Source organism: Mizuhopecten yessoensis, unplaced genomic scaffold (genome assembly GCF_002113885.1).
Source record: "Mizuhopecten yessoensis strain PY_sf001 unplaced genomic scaffold, ASM211388v2 scaffold2741, whole genome shotgun sequence".
NCBI classification, from domain to species: domain Eukaryota; kingdom Metazoa; phylum Mollusca; class Bivalvia; order Pectinida; family Pectinidae; genus Mizuhopecten; species Mizuhopecten yessoensis.
In genome coordinates this window covers 796,884-816,599 of record NW_018404696.1, presented here as the reverse complement: position 1 = coordinate 816,599, position 19,716 = coordinate 796,884, and the positions used below count along the sequence as shown (strand labels likewise).

Sequence of the window (19,716 nt, the reverse complement as noted above, 5' to 3'; positions counted from 1 at the left end):
ATAGGTCATATTCAAAGTCCTCAATTAAAATCGGAACTTATATATATATGTAATTTGAATATATTGAACTTGTACATGTATTTGCTATGAAAAAAAAAAAACATAGCCAGGTTAACGTAATCAAAAATATGGCATTAAGGCTGATGTCTCGTGGCTCAACAAATGGCGCGAAAATCACGTCGTCTGCTAAATCAGTGCAAATTCAAGCACCCTATTAGATGCTGTAGGAATCGCTCACCGGTCTTAAAACATGTCAATCTCTTTTACGACCCAGCTGAGTGCTAAGAATTCAGAAGCGGATCCAGAGTTTTTTTGGGGGCTTCAGGAAACCCCCACCCTGAGAATTTTCTTTAAAATTCATGTATATCCACCATTTTCCTCATTTTTTCCCCACTCAGACCCCCCACCCCCACCCCAATATATTTAAATTACATTTACTGATATATTCCGATTTTTAATGACAGCTTATCAGTCAAGGACGTGCCTTCATGCACAGGGGCACGTTACAAATGTCTGGAATACACACATATATGCTATACTGATAAGGGTCACAACACACATAAATAGTTTATGTGTGTTGTGACCCATATCAGTATAGCATATGTGTGTATTTCAGACATTTTTAACGTGCCCCTGTGCTTCATGTGTGTATGCATGCATGTGTGTGTATGTTTCGGAGACAGGGTATATTGGCATATTTGCCTCCTTATGATAGCGCGGATCTGGTGCCGACTTTACAGTGCTATTTCACTGAAAAACCATGCGGAAGGCACCCAGCACAGCATTCCATACGGACAACGGGTGAACCAGTTGTTGCCATTCCCCTAAATGCTGAACGTTAAAGGGGCTAGTCGGGGGGAAAATGGGGAAAATGTCATATTTGCTAAAATGGCATACACATGTTTAAAATACCTTCTTATGAAATAAACCGATTCAAATTTTGCTGAAATTCACTCCCTAAGAGTAATAATTATAATTATATTAAAGAAATCCTAAATCGTCACCTGACAGTCTAAAACTCTCAATTGACCAAGATCAGAGATGTAATTTTACCGCACGCGCGTCATCAACAAGGCCAAATGTAAACATCGCGGCGAAAGAAAAAAATGCATGCAAAAGTCATGACAGGCANCATCATACATGACCTTTGAAAACAATTATTTACGTATAGTATTGCTGTCTTGTCCGCTAGTTGAGTCCGACATGGCACATGACGGCGTGCTATTGTTGTTATCTTCACTGCCTCACTTTCGAAACAACCACGTGACATATATAAATAGATATGCGCTAAATTTACGCGGGGCTTCCCCGAGATTTCAGTGGTCAAAACTGGACATTGCAAGCAGAACTCGACCATCATATTGCCGTGGTATAACTTTTGGAAGGCCAGAGAACGCTTTTAGACCCATTTATTTTGTATTTTTTCCCCCGACCAGCCCCTTTAAGCAGGGAATAACAACTACCGTTTTTAAAGACTTTGGTATGTCCCGGCCTGGGTACAGAACCACAACCGGGCGAATTCAACATTAAAGCCAAAAGTGAGATATTGCCAAGCAAGGTGCTAGGAAATTAAAAGTAATTAAAGGTAAAGGGAAATAAAAATATCCCAAATATTGCAATATGTGCAGTAGATTTGTTTTGGTCGCTTTTGTATCCCCATGCATGTAGAGGGCACAAATTCCCACATTATTGCCTCTTACGATGCATGCTGTGGTTAACAGCAGGTATGTTCTTTTCTCGATCCCCGACCTGTAGTGGTGCATTTCAAAGGTCATTTAATCGTTATGAGAGATGTAGCTAAAGGTTATTTAATCGTTATGAGAGATGTAGCTAGAGGTCATTTATTCGTTATGAGAGTTGTAGCTAAAGGTCATTTAATCGTTATGAGAGTTGTAGCTACAGGTCATTTAATCGTTGTGAGAGATGTAGCTAGAGGTCATTTAATCGTTATTAGAGATGTAGCTAAAGGTCATTTATTCGTTATGAGAGTTGTAGCTACAGGTCATTTAATCGTTGTGAGAGATGTAGCTAGAGGTCATTTAATCGTTATGAGAGATGTAGCTGTAGGTCATTTATTCGTTATGAGAGTTGTAGCTAAAGACCATTTAATCGTTATGAGAGTTGTAGCTACAGGTCCGTCATTTAATCGTTATGAGAGATGTAGCTAGAGGTGATTTAATCGTTATGAGAGATGTAGCTAGAGATGATTTAATCGTTATGAGAGATGTAGCTACTGTACAGATGATTTAATCGTTATGAGAGATGTAGCTGTAGGTCATTTAATCGTTATGAGAGTTGTAGCTACAGGTCATTTAATAGTTATGAGAGATGTAGCTACTGTACAGGTGATTTAATCGTTATGAGAGATGTAACTATAGGCGATTTAATCGTTATTAGAGATGTAGCTACTGTACAGGTCATTTAATCGTTATGAGAGATGTAGCTAGAGGTGATTTAATCGTTATGAGAGATGTAGCTAGAGGCGATTTAATCGTTATGAGAGATGTAGCTACTGTACAGGTCATTTAATCGTTATGAGAGTTGTAGCTACAGGTCATTTAATAGTTATGAGAGATGTAGCTACTGTACAGGTGATTTAATCGTTATGAGAGATGTAGCTATAGGCGATTTAATCGTTATAAGAGATGTAGCTACTGTACAGGTCATTTAATCGTTATGAGAGATGTAGCTAGAGGTGATTTAATCGTTATGAGAGTTGTAGCTACAGGTGATTTAATCGTTGTGAGAGATGTAGCTACAGGTCATTTAATCGTTATGAGAGATGTAGCTATAGGTCCGTCATTTAATCGTTATGAGAGATGTAGCTACTGTTCAGGTCATTTAATCGTTATGAGAGATGTAGCTACTGTACAGGTCATTTAATCGTTATGAGAGATGTAGCTACAGGTCATTTAATCGTTATGAGAGATGTAGCTAGAGGTGATTTAAACGTTGTGAGAGATGTAGCTGTAGGTCATTTAATCGTTATGAGAGATGTAGCTACATGTGATTTAATCGTTGTGAGAGATGTAGCTATATATAGTGGTGATTTAATCGTTGCGAGAGATGTTATGAATAGGGTATCGTGAGATAAGCTTAAACGAAGTGTGCAGCCCGACGCCATTTTAGACTTTTATTAAAATCAGTCAGTATAGTATAGCCACGGTGACGAAACCTTAAATACCGAGCAAGGACCGCCGCGTGCCTAGTTGTCACTCAATTTGCTACCGTTTCCCCCCTCGGGCGGAGTAATATGTCTATGCATGGGCATACATACTACAATACTATAGTGTTGATCTTGCAGTTATTACTAGGCCTATTAAGGTGTCCCTGTAATGGCTACCCATTTGAAAGCCCCGGCGTCAGGCGCGGTATCGATTTTCAAAAATGATCCACGAATCTAGGTGTAAACAGTTAAAATATTATGAACATCATGTACGCTTGTGGCTCAGTAATCCGCGCAACCTTCTCCTATGTTTTTATTGGAGCGTTCAACAGGATTGCATCATAGCAACGTCGATAACCGACGTCGTTCACATCGACCCTAAGTTACGCAGTCGCGTAGGCCTACGTTGCGTTCAAGATTGTGCATGGTCGGCGCAGGCTGATCACGAAATACCGGTCTATCTAGAAAAGGGTCATTTATTTTGTAATTCAACTTTGGTTAATATGAATTATAATAAGATGAATACGATGTTTAATGCGTTCATTGTTATTACTTTTGATATGCTACATTCAAATCTTGCCAATGCTGTCATTGTTTGGTGAAGGCGTTGAGATCGTTGAGTCAAAGCCTTTCCGTTCTGACACGTTGCGTTCAACAAGAACGGGAATAAGAAAGTACGGTGACCTATACACGACAAACGTTATATTATTTTCTTTGTGTAGTCGTGAAAATGAAGAAACTCTTACATCAATTCTTGAAGGAAATATCACAATTCTAACATCAAAACACATGATAAGAAGTATGTCTATTACATTTCAAATGCTTAATTGAACTGTCTATGAAGAATATTCACCAATATATGATAATTTGTAATTAAGGCAAATAGTGCTAAAATCACACGTATACATACACTATGAAATATGTTGACCACAAACATACGACTATTTCATAATTCATAACTCAGAAAATACTAAATTTTGGATAATAATTTTCAAGAGGTATGGAGGCCTTTTAGTAACAAGTCATAATTGGTCGAAATGTGTACACTGTTTGCAGAAGTAGCACACCAGCTAAGCGCAATGATATTTATCGTTCACGGAACTTTTCGCTTCAGAATATCAAACTTCGATATCTGAATTGTAGACGACAAAAGTGGGATTCTTAAGTTAATATTCATAAACAAGCTTGCCTTTTATTCTATGATCAATTCGTAATTGTGTTACAAACATAAGATCGATTCGGAACTATATTCGTAAATGAGGATGGCATCAAAAACAACGGAGTGATTACACTCTTCATTGCTTGAGGAACCGACGGCCGTAGTTTCCGTGTGAGGATAAAAACTGTTTACAAAAGTTAAAGTAAATAAGAAAATTTAATTTTTTGTTGGTATAATGGTTATGGCGGACAGAAATGTCGTAGATATAAGAAATGGAAGGCGTTCTCGTTGTGCTAGTCCGAATGACTTTTCAGACGACGACAGCGCCGACTCTGATCGTGGTAAGTTATCGCCGTTTGCTTCACACATGGTGCTAACGAGATATCGTAGAGATGCTTTCTTTAATTTAAAAAAAATAATATGTATGTTTTTCTTCCATTATTTAGTTTGAAATAGTCTATCTCTTTATTTTCTTTCTTAAAGAGGGTGGTGGAATGAGAGTTGGACATGATTTCCAAGCAACAGTTCCAGAGTTCACCCCAGGTGAGTATGATCAGGAACACGTTGGGATAAAACAGGTTCATAACATAAAATAATAACCAATGTGATTGTTGATACATTTTCGTTATTGTTATTTTTTTAGATTAATGTTTATTATTTAAATATATAGATTTGCTATACGTTTGAAGAAGAATTTCAAAGATGGATGTAAAAAAAAATATAGCAAATACCTGCCCTTTTTTTCTTCTTTTTTATGAACATTTTTCGAATTCAGATTTAATGCAGAATCGCAGTTTAAGGAAAAGTTTTCAACTGATTTGTTTGGAGGGAGATGTAGAATCTTAATTTTTATTTGTATTTAATCATTAACTTCTCTCCATACAAATCATAGTTTGCTTAAGTCGTGATTTAGTTTTCATGTAACTCAACCCAGTAACATATAGTTTAATACTAAATGGTAATGGGGGTGAGCTAAAAATAAATTGGTTTATTTTGGAAAATGAAACTTATCATTTGTATTTATGCAGATTCAATTTATGGGCTGTCACTGATGATTATAATTTCTGTCAGTTAGAAGTTTTGAGTTATCTCCCTTGTTATGTGCACAAGCTAACTTGTTCATAACAAACAATTTTTGAGCCATATAAAATTGTTTTGAGATTCCTGTTACATCATTTGACTTGTACAGTTCAGACTGAATTGTATTCAATTAGTTTAAAGTGTTCTTTCAACTTACCTGTTCTGATTCCGTCTTTTCGTATTGCAGAGTTATCTTCTCTTGTGATTGATTGTTACATCATTTGTTTGTGAGTGTAACGTCATCAATTTTTGAGAAAATGACGTAATTTTCTCACACAAACCAATGACGTAACAATCAATACCTGCTCACAAGAGAAGATAACTCTGCAATACGCAAAGACAGAATAATAGTGTAAAAGATGTGCATTGATTAGGTTGCCTTACAAGTGTCGGCTGTAGGGAATTTTCCTCTAGCTCGGCGGTAGAGCATCGGGCTGGAGAGCCAAGGGTCGCAGGTTTGAGCCCCAGCGACGGCACAATCTTAATCACTGTTCCTCGTCCTATAGAAATTGGTGCCGTTGACCCTCCCCGTTCAAGGTAGGAGAACGCTTGGCGGGGAGTCAAAAAACCTGGGTTGGTGTTTCAAAAGGGGGAAATAGTGTAAAAGATGTGCATTGATTATGTTGCCTTACAAGTGCAGCTGTAGGGAATTCCCCTTTTAGCTCAGCAGTAAAGCATCGGGCTGGAGAGCCAAGATTCCCGGGTTCAAGCCCCAGCGACGGCACTATCTATATCGCTATTCCTCGTCCTATAACAATAGTCCAAAATGTTTCATATGCATAATTATTAGCTGAAATGACATTATTTTTTAGGTTTCTGTATAAAATCTTCACAAAATTTCATTTTTAATAATTAATATTTAGTAGTAAGTAATTATTGGCCAAACAATATATTTTTTAAATACCCACTCAAACTGGTGATACCTGCATGTCTGAGCTGGGTTGTGATTGGAACCCCTCTCCTTAATGAAAAATTAATATGTATAGTCACTATCTTTCTGAGCAGATGGTTTCCACAGATGTGGTAATAATTTATTACACATATTTTGATCAGAAAACTGCTAAAGAGTTTTGATTGATGCTTGCATATGTGCATTCAAAATTTATGAATCGCAAGTGGTTGACCTGTGAGTGCACGCTCATGCCAATCTGAGCATGAGCAGTAAAATGTAAACTTTGACTCGTCAAAAGAGTACATGGCACCATTTTTATGGTGTCGAAATAATTAGTCTTGGCTCCACCTTTAATGACGATTAAGGGACATTCCTACTGCATCACAACACAGCTTTAACGCTGTCCGAACAAAGTTGTTTCGGCACAGTATCTCAGCTTATTCTTAGATTATGTATCACTGGTGTCCCATTTGCAGTTGATTGTACACTTCTAAACCAGTTGCGCAGTTGCTGCAACCTCATGAACTGATCGTAACGGGGCGTTGTAACCTGCAGTTAGCTAGTTTGGGGGCAGTTGTTTCTGTCAGTCTAAAATGAGATGTGGGCATTCAGAGCTCTATTAACAGTGGTTAGATGTTTCTAGCCAACAGTAAATGTACTGCTCTGTTACTTGCATCAGTAATTTGTTAGTCTAGGCATTCTTTACTTCGTCAAAAATCAAATTTCAATACCAGACTGTTCTTAACCTGATACCTTAAGAATGACAAACAGACCTACCTGGTCAATGGAAGTGTCCTCGCCAAACTGTGCGGCAAGTAAATCCAAAACAAAATTAAGGGGAGTTTACTGTATATGAAAAACACTGCAGTGGGCCATTGATCCTTAATAGGAGATGCATTTCTTTTGCGTGACAGTATATATATATAAATGACAAGGAACATCGCCAATGGTTGGGTTACTTCCCTCTGTGGAAACAGTATTGAGATTTAAGCTCTTGAGCCTCCTACTATGAAGTTTATTCTTCAGCTTATAAATGGAACTAACAGTGATAATGTTAAATAATTAAGTTTAGTAGGCATTGTATGGATATGTATGCCCACTGTAGAAAGCAATTATGCAAATTTGAAAGTTGAGTTAATTTTTTATTCAGATTTAAGACCAGATCAACGAAATGAAGCCATCTTGGTGTGGGCTCCTGGGAGTGAGCTGTCTGATATCAATGGTAAGTGTTAACAAATTGTGATTTAAATGCCCTCATCATTACTTAATGATAAACAGGAAAGCAGGGAGCTAACAGCCTTGGTTTTAATTATACCCAATGTTGTCCTTTAATGACTTGACCAGGTATTGTTAAAAAAAAAATCTTAGTTTATTAAATATCTGAGATCACATGGCAGATAATTTTCTAAATTCTTGTACATATTTGAGAAGAAAAAAATCATTCTATACATCATGTTATGTTATTGTAACATAATTTCAGTAAAGGATAGGTTAAAAATGCTTTATTCTTGGTCTTGACAAAAGTGTTGAATAATATTAGGGAAAAATCCTTCGCATTTTTTAATTGCAACATCATTAAAAGAATATAGTGTGTAATGGGCCTGGCATTGCAGGACTATTTTGGAGGCCATTTTGGGGCTGAAATTTAGCTTCATTCCTAAAGGAAAATAGTCCTTTTATATGGCTTTCAGGTGATCGTTGAAATTCAATAATTTCATAATCAAATTTAATATTCCCTGAATTTGGAAAGCCATACATAGATCAAGTAGACCTGTCCTTTAAATTTCAAGAGTCAATTTGCATTTTAGAGAGTCAAAAAATACTCTCAAGGGTCGGTTGAAAGCCCTGCTTGTATGTTTCACATTACACCTTTAAAATAATATGGTGGGTAGGTTTGCTTTACCAACATATGCCACACACTTTTAGGGTATGGACTGGTAGGGTCACCGGGACATTGTGTTTATTATAGTCTTAAAGAAGCATATCAATTCTCATGATATATACATGGAGGCAAAATATGTGAAAAATTATATAATTTTTGAAAGAAAGAAAAAGAAAACAAAATGTATATTGAGTCATAATGACACTGAGGCAAAATTTATGTATCAGTAATAATAATGCAGGTATTATATATCTTGAATAAACATATAACAAAAACACATCCCTTTATCTTCCAGTTGATGATTACGTTACAATAGCAAAGGAGAAGCATGGTTACAATACAGAACAAGTAAGTATATATATATGTTACATGTAATTTTGAAGGCAGATTTCAAAATATTCTACTCACCCAAGTTTTGTGGTAAAATTTCGAATTTCCTAGCCCTGACTAGAATAAATCTTATAGTAATTGGCATCAGCTTGTGGAATTGCACTCTTGCATTTAATATTCTGAATCTGCAAGTATTACAAGGGACATAACTCTTACCTAATTTGTGTTTAAGGCCCTTGGTATGCTGTTTTGGCATAAACACAACATCGAGAAAGCTCTAGCAGACCTGCCCAACTTTACCCCGTTCCCTGATGAATGGACTGTGGAGGATAAAGTACTATTTGAACAGGCATTCAGCTTTCATGGGAAGAGTTTTCACCGCATCAGACAAATGGTAGGATACTTTACTTGTGGATTTAATTAGTACATTTGTAAAAATTTCATGGTGTCACAGACTTTGGGGTAATATTTTGTCACAAATTCAATTAAGACGATAGCTACAGATCCAAGATGGAAGAATTTTAAGTTGTCACCAATGACACAGATGATGAAAATATTTTTCACAACATTTACAAACTTTCTTGATCATGTGATCGAAAGGATCTAAACTTGTTTCTTCACAAATATGACCTCAAGTCCTACAGGATTTTTAGACCATAGTCCATAATGCACTACTGAAGGGAAATTTACTGAACTTGGCAAGGATCAGCCCTGGACCAAGGGAATTCAGTGTTGTATAAATGAAGGTTGTTCCTTCCCTTCCTCATTTCAACCTCTTACCTGAGTGCTTCAATGTTTAATTTTGAGAAAAGAAATTTTCTTAACTTCTATTAAAGGTCACAGGGGGCTAATCTGTTAAAACACTCAGATTGAATATTCGGAAGAACAACAACGCTTAGTCGTAATATATATGTCAGCAGCTTGCTGTCTAATGTATTTCCATCAATTTTATGAAAAGAAATTACCTTGACCCATATTCAAGTTCCCAGATCTATTTGGTAAAAATGATAAAAGCTGGAATGACACGATATTTGGCCAATTGATAGCTCCTTGATACGTGATGTCACAAAATTCTCTGACAAAGCAACAACTTTGATATTGAGGTTTATTTTTTTTTAATACTCAATGAACATGTGAAGAACTTTAAAAAGAATCATAATATTTAGCCATCACTTTTCTAAAGTATAGTGCTAGGAACTTTATTAAAGAAAGGACACTTAAAACAGGTGACTGTCTTTAGGCCCCTTTGGCCTCATGTGAATGCTTTTTAAAACTAGCATGATGTGCTGACGTTGTACAGGCATGCCAACAGTAATGTTGGATTTTGAAAAGTAAATTATTATTGCTGTATTACAGTTGCCAGACAAATCCATTGCTAGCCTTGTCAAGTACTACTACTCATGGAAGAAAACCCGGTCACGAACAAGTCTAATGGACAGACAAGCAAAGAAACTCACAAAAGCGGGTGACAGGTAGTAAAATGTTACCATTTATAAATTAAACAAAATTATCTGTATATGATAACAGTGAATTGTTCTTTTCCCTCAAGCATATTACACTGCTATTCATTGTATTTACAAAGCCATGAATTTACCCCAATCAAAGAAAAACGCATAAAAAAATATATGTACTAACAAACCAATACTGATTTATGTTTGAAATACTGGTATACAGGGTTTTGTTCTGTTTATAGTGATGAATCTGGGGATGAAAACAATAAACCAACAGAAAATGGTAAAGAAGACTCTAAGGAAAATGAGGTATGTACAAATGTGTCCTGTATTGGGGTGGGAACAGAGATATCTCCATACTTACTCCAACATAACCAGTTCAGACTCCAAGGAAAACGAGGTATGTTAAAATGTGTCCTGTATTGGGGGGGGAACAGAGATATCTCTATACTTACTCCAACGTAACCAGTTCTGACTCCGAGGAAAATGAGGTATGTACAAATATGTCCTGTATTGGGGTGGGAACAGAGATATCTCTATTCTTATTCCAACATAACCAGGTCTGACTCCAAGGAAAATGAGGTATGTACAAATGTGTCCTGTATTTGGGTGGGAACAGAGATATCTCTATACTTACTCCAACATAACCAGTTCTGACTCCAAGGAAAATGAGGTATGTACAAATGTGTCCTGTATTTGGGTGGGAACAGAGATATCTCTATACTTATTCCAACATAACCAGTTCTGACTCCAAGGAAAATGAGGTATGTACTTGTAAATGTGTCCTTTATAGGGGTGGGAACAGAGATATCTCTATACTTATTCCAACATAACAAGTTCGGATCGACATGTTCAGAGGTTAAATATGTTCCACTTCATAGCTCCTCAGAGGAACAATATCAGATACAATGAACTGGAAAAATTTAGACCATGGCTTTCACATCATTAATGGTATCTGTTTTCTTTTATGTCTGCTCATGATCATGCCCCCTACAAAATCCTTCCCTATAACTATCCATTTTGTCTCCTCCCAGAAGAATTCTTTAACAGATTTAAAAAAAAATGTTTTGAGTGTTTGAATCAACTAAAATTATTCGTACACCTGTAATAGGAAATACTACATTCTAGGGTGGGAAAGGGCTTTACTTCAGATGTCTGATGAAGAAATTCAATAAATGGTGGATTAGAAAACCTCTTCCGTACATTAAATAGATCATTTTGCATTTAATTAGGAAAGATATGAGAGTGAACTTTAATATGCTGTATAGGCATACTCTTTGATAAACATGTGGTTGTAATGACATATATACTTAGAAAATTAATATACTTAACAGAGTTGGTCTTTATTAATGTTTTATTTTTTTATCATGGTTTTAGAAAGAAGACAGAGAATTCTACCATGAAAGGTATGTACAAGTCATGATAAAAGGATATTTAATCATTCCTTGTCGTATACCATATACCCTGGCATATATTCCACAAGTATGGCAGTATAGCAAGATTTTTTGTGAAAAAATGTGAAAATTACCAGTGGAAATAATGGTATGTTCTGCCATATGAGTGAAATATCTTTGGAATTCAACTGGTATTAAATTTTCTATTTAATACATTTCAAAACTACCTACAATGACGAAAAAGGTTACTGCATCAAATCAGTGGGCATATATAATAGCGTAATCTGGTGCCATTACCTGACGATGTCATGCCTGCCATCCATGATGCACACTATTTTCTGCTAATATTTGTCAAGCTTTGCTTACATAAATGGTATAAATTGTGTAGGAAACTTAATACCTTGATAATGTATGTAGCAAACAGGTAACACTTATTCTACTGTAGCTTCATCTGTATCCAAACAGAAAAACTGGCTCTGAATGAAGTGAATTGATATAACCATTCTGACTTGTCGATTCCAAAAGTGATATTGTTACACTTTTGATATCTGTCACAGTGTGATAGATATAAGTTTTATAAAGTTGGTATAATTTGATATCTCAATGTCAGAAAATGTTATTTATATGATCATGTCTCATTTCTTCATTAAATACTGCAATTTTGATATAAAATATGATAGTGGTAAGGACCAGAAAATGTTACTGAGTCGTAATTAGGTCCAGACTTTGTTGTACATATATAAAGGATTGGTTAGCTGACCCATATTTTAAGGTAAATTGAAAATCAATTAAAGATTCCTCACTATCAAAACTGAGAAAAATATCTCCTGAAGTTCAAAGTGACCAACTTCGAACATTATTCTCAAAAACAGTCATATTCATTTTGTTAAGTGAATTTGAAAATTTGACTTGATGTATTGTAAACAGTAGAGCTAATGGAGATACAACTGAATCCTGTGCACTTGCAAAAATTACAATTGTGGTTAAAACAGGAGAACAGGTGTGATAAGGTCAAAGCGACATGACCATGGCCACAGTCGACACAATCCTATGAAACACAAAAGAAAGCCTCCGCGCGGAATGTTCATCAACACAGAGGATTTACAGCTAGTTGGTAATGGTTTGTCTGGTCAGGCCGAGGCTCTGCTCAAGGCACTGGATGGAGAGTTGGTCTCAATCAAACGACAGGTAAATCTCCTCATTATCAAGCGACAGGTAAATAGCCTGATTATCAAACGACAGGTAAATCTCCTCATTATCAATCTCAGTTCTACTGTAGCAATATTTATAAGTTACTTCCATATGAACACTATGTGTTACGTACTCTTCACCATAATTTACCAGCTTGCTTCAAAACAACCATCTATTATGGTTATTTTTTGTTGTGTTAGAAGGTTCTGCAATCCTTAACTTTCTTGAATTGTTAAGTTCCTGAGGCACTTGTTAGATAGGAAACAGAAAATAATTGCTGCATACTGGTAGTTTACTGATTTACCTTTTGTTTATGTGATCTGTGAACTTTTGTTTGGTATAAAAAGGATGGGTTAAATTGTTATTATAAATGTTAACTTGCAGGTACAGAATAATAAACAGATAATTAGCATGCAGAAACACAAGCTGACCTGTGGCATAGATGAACTGAAACCTCCAGAGGTAAGCGATGATGTCAATTGTTTGATGTCATTTTCAGCCAACCATCACCATGGTTGGAAATACAAACGGCCTATTGTCTGTGATCTGTCCAACCATCGCCATGGTTGGGAATACAAACTGCCTATTGTCTGTGAACTGTCCAACCATCGCCATAGTTGGGAATGCAAACGGCCTATTGTCTGTTATCTGTCCAACCATCGCCCTGGTTGGGAATACAAAAGGCCTATTGTCTGTGAACTGTCCAACCATCGCCATGGTTGGGAATACAAACGGCCTATTGTCTTTGATCTGTCCAACCATCGCCATGGTTGGGAATGCAAACGGCCTATTGTCTGTGATCTGTCCAACCATCGCCATGGTTGGGAATGCAAACGGACTATTGTCTGTGATCTGTCCAACCATCGCCATGGTTGGGAATACAAACAGACTATTGTCTGTGATCCGTCATCCTTCTATTTTAAGAAAATTGATAATAGAGGACCATTTAATTTTCATAAGGATTAAATTGTAAATATGAAGTAATTTAGACATTTATGTTGTCATGAATAATGTGCCCTGACCATTTAAGAAATAATTGAAACTAAGTTTTATGAAATTGTCTCTCTATAAAGATTATTTGCCTCTGAAAGAAATACCTTTATGATCCATTTGGAAATAAGTGAAAATTTCACCAAACAGGATCAACCAGATAAACTTAGTGGATGCATGTTTGTTTGGGTGAAAGTGTGTAAAACGAATTGATGGAATCCTGATGAAATCATTTAGATTTTGTAGCATGCATCAATACTGCATAATTAACTGCAAGTGATTCACTTTTTATGTTTCAGAGTAATCAACGTATAAATGCAAAATGGACAAATGAGGAGTTATTACTAGGGGTTCAAGGTAAGCAGCAAATTGTGTGTTCAGGTTTAGACAAAGCACTGGCAATGTCTGTTGTTTCCTAGACAGAATGGATTTTTTGTTCGAAAAACAATGTGAAATGTCAATTTACCTGACCCTACGTTTTTGCTCGGTGAAACCCTAAATGGACGTATAATTTTGTTTGGACCTTTTAACACCCTGGGCCTTCATCTCAATATATCCCAGTGGATTGCTAACAACTTGCTAACTGTTTCAAAGCAACTTAAACTAAGATCAAGACATAGATTATGCAAATGAAGTTAGTATGCACTTTATGCTGTATTAGTGATTAATTGTAAATTTCATACATTGTAGTATCTATGTAGATACCTTTTCCTAATGAAATACAATTTCATTTCATTGGCAGGTGTCAGAAAATATGGAAAAGACTTTCAGGCTATTGCTGAAGTGATAGGAAATAAGACAGAAGCACATGTACGAAGTTTCTTTGTAAACTTTCGACGGCGATATAATTTAGATGAAGTCCTTGCAGAGTATGAAGCAGAACATGGGACAGACAGCACTAGGGATGATGAGGAAACAAAAGATGAGGAAAAGGTCGAGCAAATCTCCATTCCATCACAAACTGATGTTTTATAACTCAAAAAGTGCATTTTTAACATGTATTCTAGCACTTTTCCTTTTTTTGAGCCCATCCTCATCTGATGGTGGGCTGTTCAAATCCTCATTCCGTTCATCCTGAAGCAATGCCTGAATTTTGAGAGTTAAAGTTTGTTAGGGCCATTTCCCACATGAAGGTTTCCCATGGTCACTAGTTATGTATATCAAATTTTGGATTTTGAATTTCTAGAGTTGAAGTTAGCAAATAACATATGACATTACGAGGGATAAGTTTACGTACAATATTCCTGTTTAGGATTTCCAACATGGGACTTGGTAATACAAGTACAATGTAGTAGCTGTGCGAAATGTCAAGCGAAGTCGGTACCCAGTAAAAGATAATCTTTTGTAGATCTGATAAAGAATCTTTGATAGTGGGCACTAAGATCCTTCTAGCTCTCTTGTTTAAATCAACGAGATTCAGAATATTGTGAAATATTTCAATGCATGAGCTGAAAATACAAACATGCTGACTATAAAATATTAACTAACCTGATTTCATTAACATTTAAATTGTCGTCCTTTCTGACAGATGGAAACTGACACAAATGAGATAGAAATGAATGGTATCGGTACAGATGACAAGAATGGGACATCTGCCACCTCAACAGCACCCCCACCTCTCCTCAAACAAGCTCAGGGATCTGTTAGCCTGCGGGTGCCATCAGTACCTCAACACTCCAGGTAAACAAGCAGCCTTTTTAAATCAACATGATGGAACATAAATTAAGTTATTATTATAGAATTTTATAAAGACTAGGATGTTAGATGTGAACATTTGCCAAAGTAAAAGGACAATAGTTTTTGGCAATTTATGGTTAATCAAAATTTCAGATAATTACAGTCAATGTAATGTTGTTTTACAGATTACTTCCTCCCCAGAGAACGATATTACATCAACCCCCACCACTGATTGCTGGCCGTCCCAACTCTTCCTCTCCGTCTAACACCACAAAATCCATCAGTGCCTCGTGATATAAACAATGGACTGCCACGTATCGGGTCTTGTGTAACGGTTATGGACTAATAACTCCAAGGAACGAACAGCTTACATTTAAGCAATGTGCAGAATGACTAGTGCTAAAAGGTACATCTGGAAATGTACTACCGTATGTAGAAGAACATGAGAAGTGTGCTAAGAGTGCTAAGCTCTTTGGAGACATAACACACCATATAGAATGCCCAACTCTAATTATGAGCATAGTGTGTTGTGTGTACAGAAAGTCTAAACTCTGATCAGGATATAAAAAAAAAATGTGTGCAAGAGACTTTACAGTGCCTACTACAGGTGACCTCAATAGAAAAATAAACCGGTTACTTACCACAGAAGTACCAAAAATTCCAAAAGCAATTCTGGCTGTATCATTATCATGGTATGATAGGTGATAAATAACTACTTTTGTCCATGTCTGACTTAAGAAAATAGTTAATTTTCTGGTCAGTCTGAATTTTGCATGATGGTGGCTTGCATGAATTTATTGGTGTTATTGGTGTGTTAATGAGAGGAATCCATTGTCTACATGCTGTATACAATTATTTGAATGGATTTTTTAATTTTGTAATTGATAGCTGGTATATGTTTTTTCTTCTATTTTTAACCATTTCAATTGCATTAATTTGATCAAGTGCAATAATTTATCTACTGTCCCACGATCTTGTTTCTGTAGCCTCATTTATTAGTCCTCGTATACTTTCTAATAGTGCAAGCCACATTTTCACAAAAATTCTAAACTTCTTGATGCTTCAATTTTTCTGCTTGCAGTTTATTTGTCGTTCAAGTTGAATTATGATCTAGATTTTAAATACACGTACCTCATAAATACTATAAAAAAATACATGTACATCTTTCACACCCCACTTTCCAGTAAAATGTCAATCCCACCCCAAGACTCGTGGTTTTATGGTGGGGCAACCATTATCAACTCTAATTGCAAAACATTAATAGTCAGGAGACCCAACTATGGATAAAAGTAGTTAATTGAAGTCCTAGGGTAAGGTTTTATTTTTTACTGAAATAGTGATAAGAGTATTTGTGTAAAAGTTATTGATTTGCAGCATTTCAAATACATTTGCATATGGTTCATTTGAACTCGTGAAACCCATTACTGAAGGCATATCGGTGTACATTATTTTCACTTTCCCATATTCAGTTGATTTTATTGACTTAACTACAGGTAGGTTTCTCATCCTTCTCAAGCTTGCAGCTGTGAAGAATTGCATACATGCCATGCTTCTTCAAGTATTAAATGTCAGTGTAGAAAAAATAATGTTTTAATGGGGCTTTGTTTGTATGTCTTTGTCAGTCGCATTAGTAGTGGACAGTTTTGTAATTAGACAATGTAATAAGTTGAGGAGTCACATTAGTGGTGGATCCAGAAGGAGTCTTGGAGAGATCCAGAAATCTTGTTGGGGGTTTCCACGTAGGGAAACTTAAGGAAATGGATTTCTTTCCTAAGGAAATTGCCAGGTCCCTGAACCCCTCTATGTCTGCCACTGCCATGTGAAATTGATAATTCAGATCATAACTTTCTGGGCTATTGTTGTGACATGTAGTCACTGCAAGGCAGTCAAATTTATTAAATAAAAAGGTCACTTTTTATATAGTTTGCAGTAATGGGTATACAAGGACTTGAACCATCTTTTCAATTCATTTTACATCAAGATCAGTTCATTTGTACATAAAAGTGTATTTCATTTCAATTGTACTTCAAGTTGCAGTGAATGTACATTAGCAGTTTTTGTGTTAAATGATACATTCTATAAAGTTTTCCCAATCATTTTGTACATACCTTTTTTATTTATTATCATTTGTACTATAGGTTTTTGTATATTTTGCTGTTGGTCCGGTTTAGGCAACCCAGTGATTACAAGTACATTGTATCTCACTAGGAAGTGATGCTCAACTCTTGATTATTGTATGCTGGTGAAACCTTAGACTTGGTATGGTGGTACTGATCTCGCTGACCTTGTTGTCCATGTCAGTGCTGCTTTCATGTTATTGGATGCTGGTGAAACCTTAGACTTGGTATGGTGGTACTGATCTCGCTGACCTTGTTGTCCATGTCAGTGCTACTATCATGTTACTGTATGCTGGTGAAACCTCAGACTTGGTATGGTGGTACTGGCTGACCTTGTTGTCCATGTCAGTGCTACTATCATGTTATTGTATGCTGGTGAAACCTTAGACTTGGTATGGTGGTACTGGCTGACCTTGTTGTCCATGTCAGTGCTGCTATCATGTTATTGGATGTCCTTGAAGTTACAAAGATAGCGAGGTTACATGACATTTTACAAAGTGGTTGTAATATCACATTGATGTGATTGATACTGATATAGGTCAGATCAGTGACAAGAACTACAGGATACTGTATACTGAGGTCAGTGACAAGAACTACTGAGGTCAGTGACAGGAACTACTGAGGTCAGTGACAAGAACTACAGGATACTGTATACTGAGGTCAGTGACAATAACTACAGGACACTGTATACTGAGGTCAGTGACAGGAACTACTGAGGTCAGTGACAAGAACTACAGGAGACTGTATACTGAGGTCAGTGACAAGAACTACAGGACACTGTATACTGAGGTCAGTGACAGGAACTACTGAGGTCAGTGACAAGAACTACAGGATACTGTATACTGAGGTCAGTGACAAGAAATACAGGATACTGTATACTGAGGTCAGTGACAAGAACTACAGGATACTGTATACTGAGAAAGTTTTGTCCCAGTTAAACATTCACCTTTTCTTCCTTCCAGAATTTATTGCAACAGTGAAATTGCACAACATACAATATATAGTCATTACATATGAAGGGTGAAATGGATACTGGGGAACATGGATTTTACCAGTGAAGGTGAGAGTTTGACTGGGCACGCGTTTACTGGTATATGGAACACAGTTCTTTGTCATTGTGTTGTTGCATGAAAGTAATGAATTAATCTATATAAATCATCTGAACGGTATCAAATCAACTCATTTTACTGCTGTAACACATGTTTCATTCCATTACACAGTGAGAGATAAAGATAAAAATTAGTTTATATAAATGTCTATATCTGAAATAATCATATTGAATAAAAATTGAAAACAAATAGAAGTGTGTTTCTACTTTATTTATTTTTTATTTTTTTCAGCATCAAAGAATTCTAGCAAAATTAATGATAAATTATGTGTAGGTTTTGCTCACCTTTCAGCTCAGCCTTCGTCATTGTATATATATTGACCAAGTTTCATGAGAATCCAGCCATATTTGACAAGTCTGTTGTGCAGAAACTGTCGACCAATCAGAGCACAGTCTGCTACTAAATTGTGCACACATTTTGCTCAACTTCGATGTCTTTGTATTCCAAGTTTCATCAAATTTGAACAATATTTAAGCAAGTTATCTTGTGGAACGAAAGTGTGGACGAACACTCCCCATACCATAATATGCCCCCTCAAAATGTTTGGTGGGCGTATAAAAAACTAACGGCTATCTCTGAATTAAGAAGAGGTCTGGGGTGACAATATTTCATCAGTAGCATGCTGGGATGAAGGTTATCTAGTGTGTTTACTAGTAAATTACTTTTTGAAGCGCCAATTTCCCAGCATTTTGATACTCGAAGGGTAGCATTCTCTGCACACCTTGAAAATGTCAAAACAAAATTGAAGGCTCTGAATGTGCCACCTTCTAGATAATGTAGGAAAACTAGTCGGATTCTTTGATGTACATCAAAAGAATTGTCCAGAAGAATAACAGTAAAATTGACTGGTTTTGAAGTCAGGTTTTTTCTCCTCTGTAATCTTCAAAGAACAAGCATTAGCCAAGCGATGCCATTTTTACCAGAGACTTAGCGAATAGCTATCTCTGTCTTTAATTTTGCCATGGCATATTCGAGGGGTGCAATGTGTAACACCTGGAGTCCACATTTGTTGAACCTTACACCACATCTCCTAAACAACCAAATGAAAAGGCCTTGGGTGTTATTTGGCCAGGAGCATGCTTGGATGTAGGGCTATAATAATCAAGTTGGTTCAAATAAATTACCTTGTTCAAGGGTCTCAAATTTGTAAAAACTGGATGCCACACTACAGCATAAGTTCATTAGGCCTTTCAAGCCAGGTTCTAAAAATATGTTGAAATACTCCAATGAAGATTCATTAGATGTGAAGTAATCAAGTCTCTCGGGAATGTGTAGTTA

At 36.3% G+C, this 19,716-nt stretch overlaps 1 protein-coding gene across 5 annotated transcripts; it reads left to right on the top strand.

The window, feature by feature from the left end:
* The first annotated feature begins 4,435 nt into the window (after nt 1-4,435).
* LOC110446511 (REST corepressor 3-like) lies at nt 4,436-18,621 on the top strand. Of its 5 annotated transcripts, none has more exons than XR_002462480.1 (15): nt 4,436-4,666; nt 4,809-4,868; nt 7,448-7,519; nt 8,475-8,527; nt 8,742-8,903; nt 9,866-9,981; nt 10,203-10,269; nt 11,338-11,366; nt 12,347-12,542; nt 12,930-13,007; nt 13,835-13,892; nt 14,278-14,468; nt 15,064-15,215; nt 15,398-17,930; nt 18,025-18,621. XR_002462480.1 is itself a non-coding variant. In XM_021491692.1 (14 exons), the coding sequence occupies exons 1-14, from the start codon at nt 4,561-4,563 to the stop codon at nt 15,504-15,506; spliced, it is 1,449 nt and encodes a 482-aa protein (XP_021347367.1). In that variant the 5' UTR covers nt 4,436-4,560; the 3' UTR covers nt 15,507-18,093. The 5 variants fall into 5 exon arrangements, 1 of the variants encoding a protein (XP_021347367.1); XR_002462481.1 differs by having other exon boundaries at nt 15,398-17,952; nt 18,213-18,621; XR_002462479.1 differs by having other exon boundaries at nt 15,398-17,952.
* The last annotated feature ends 1,095 nt before the right edge of the window (nt 18,622-19,716 follow it).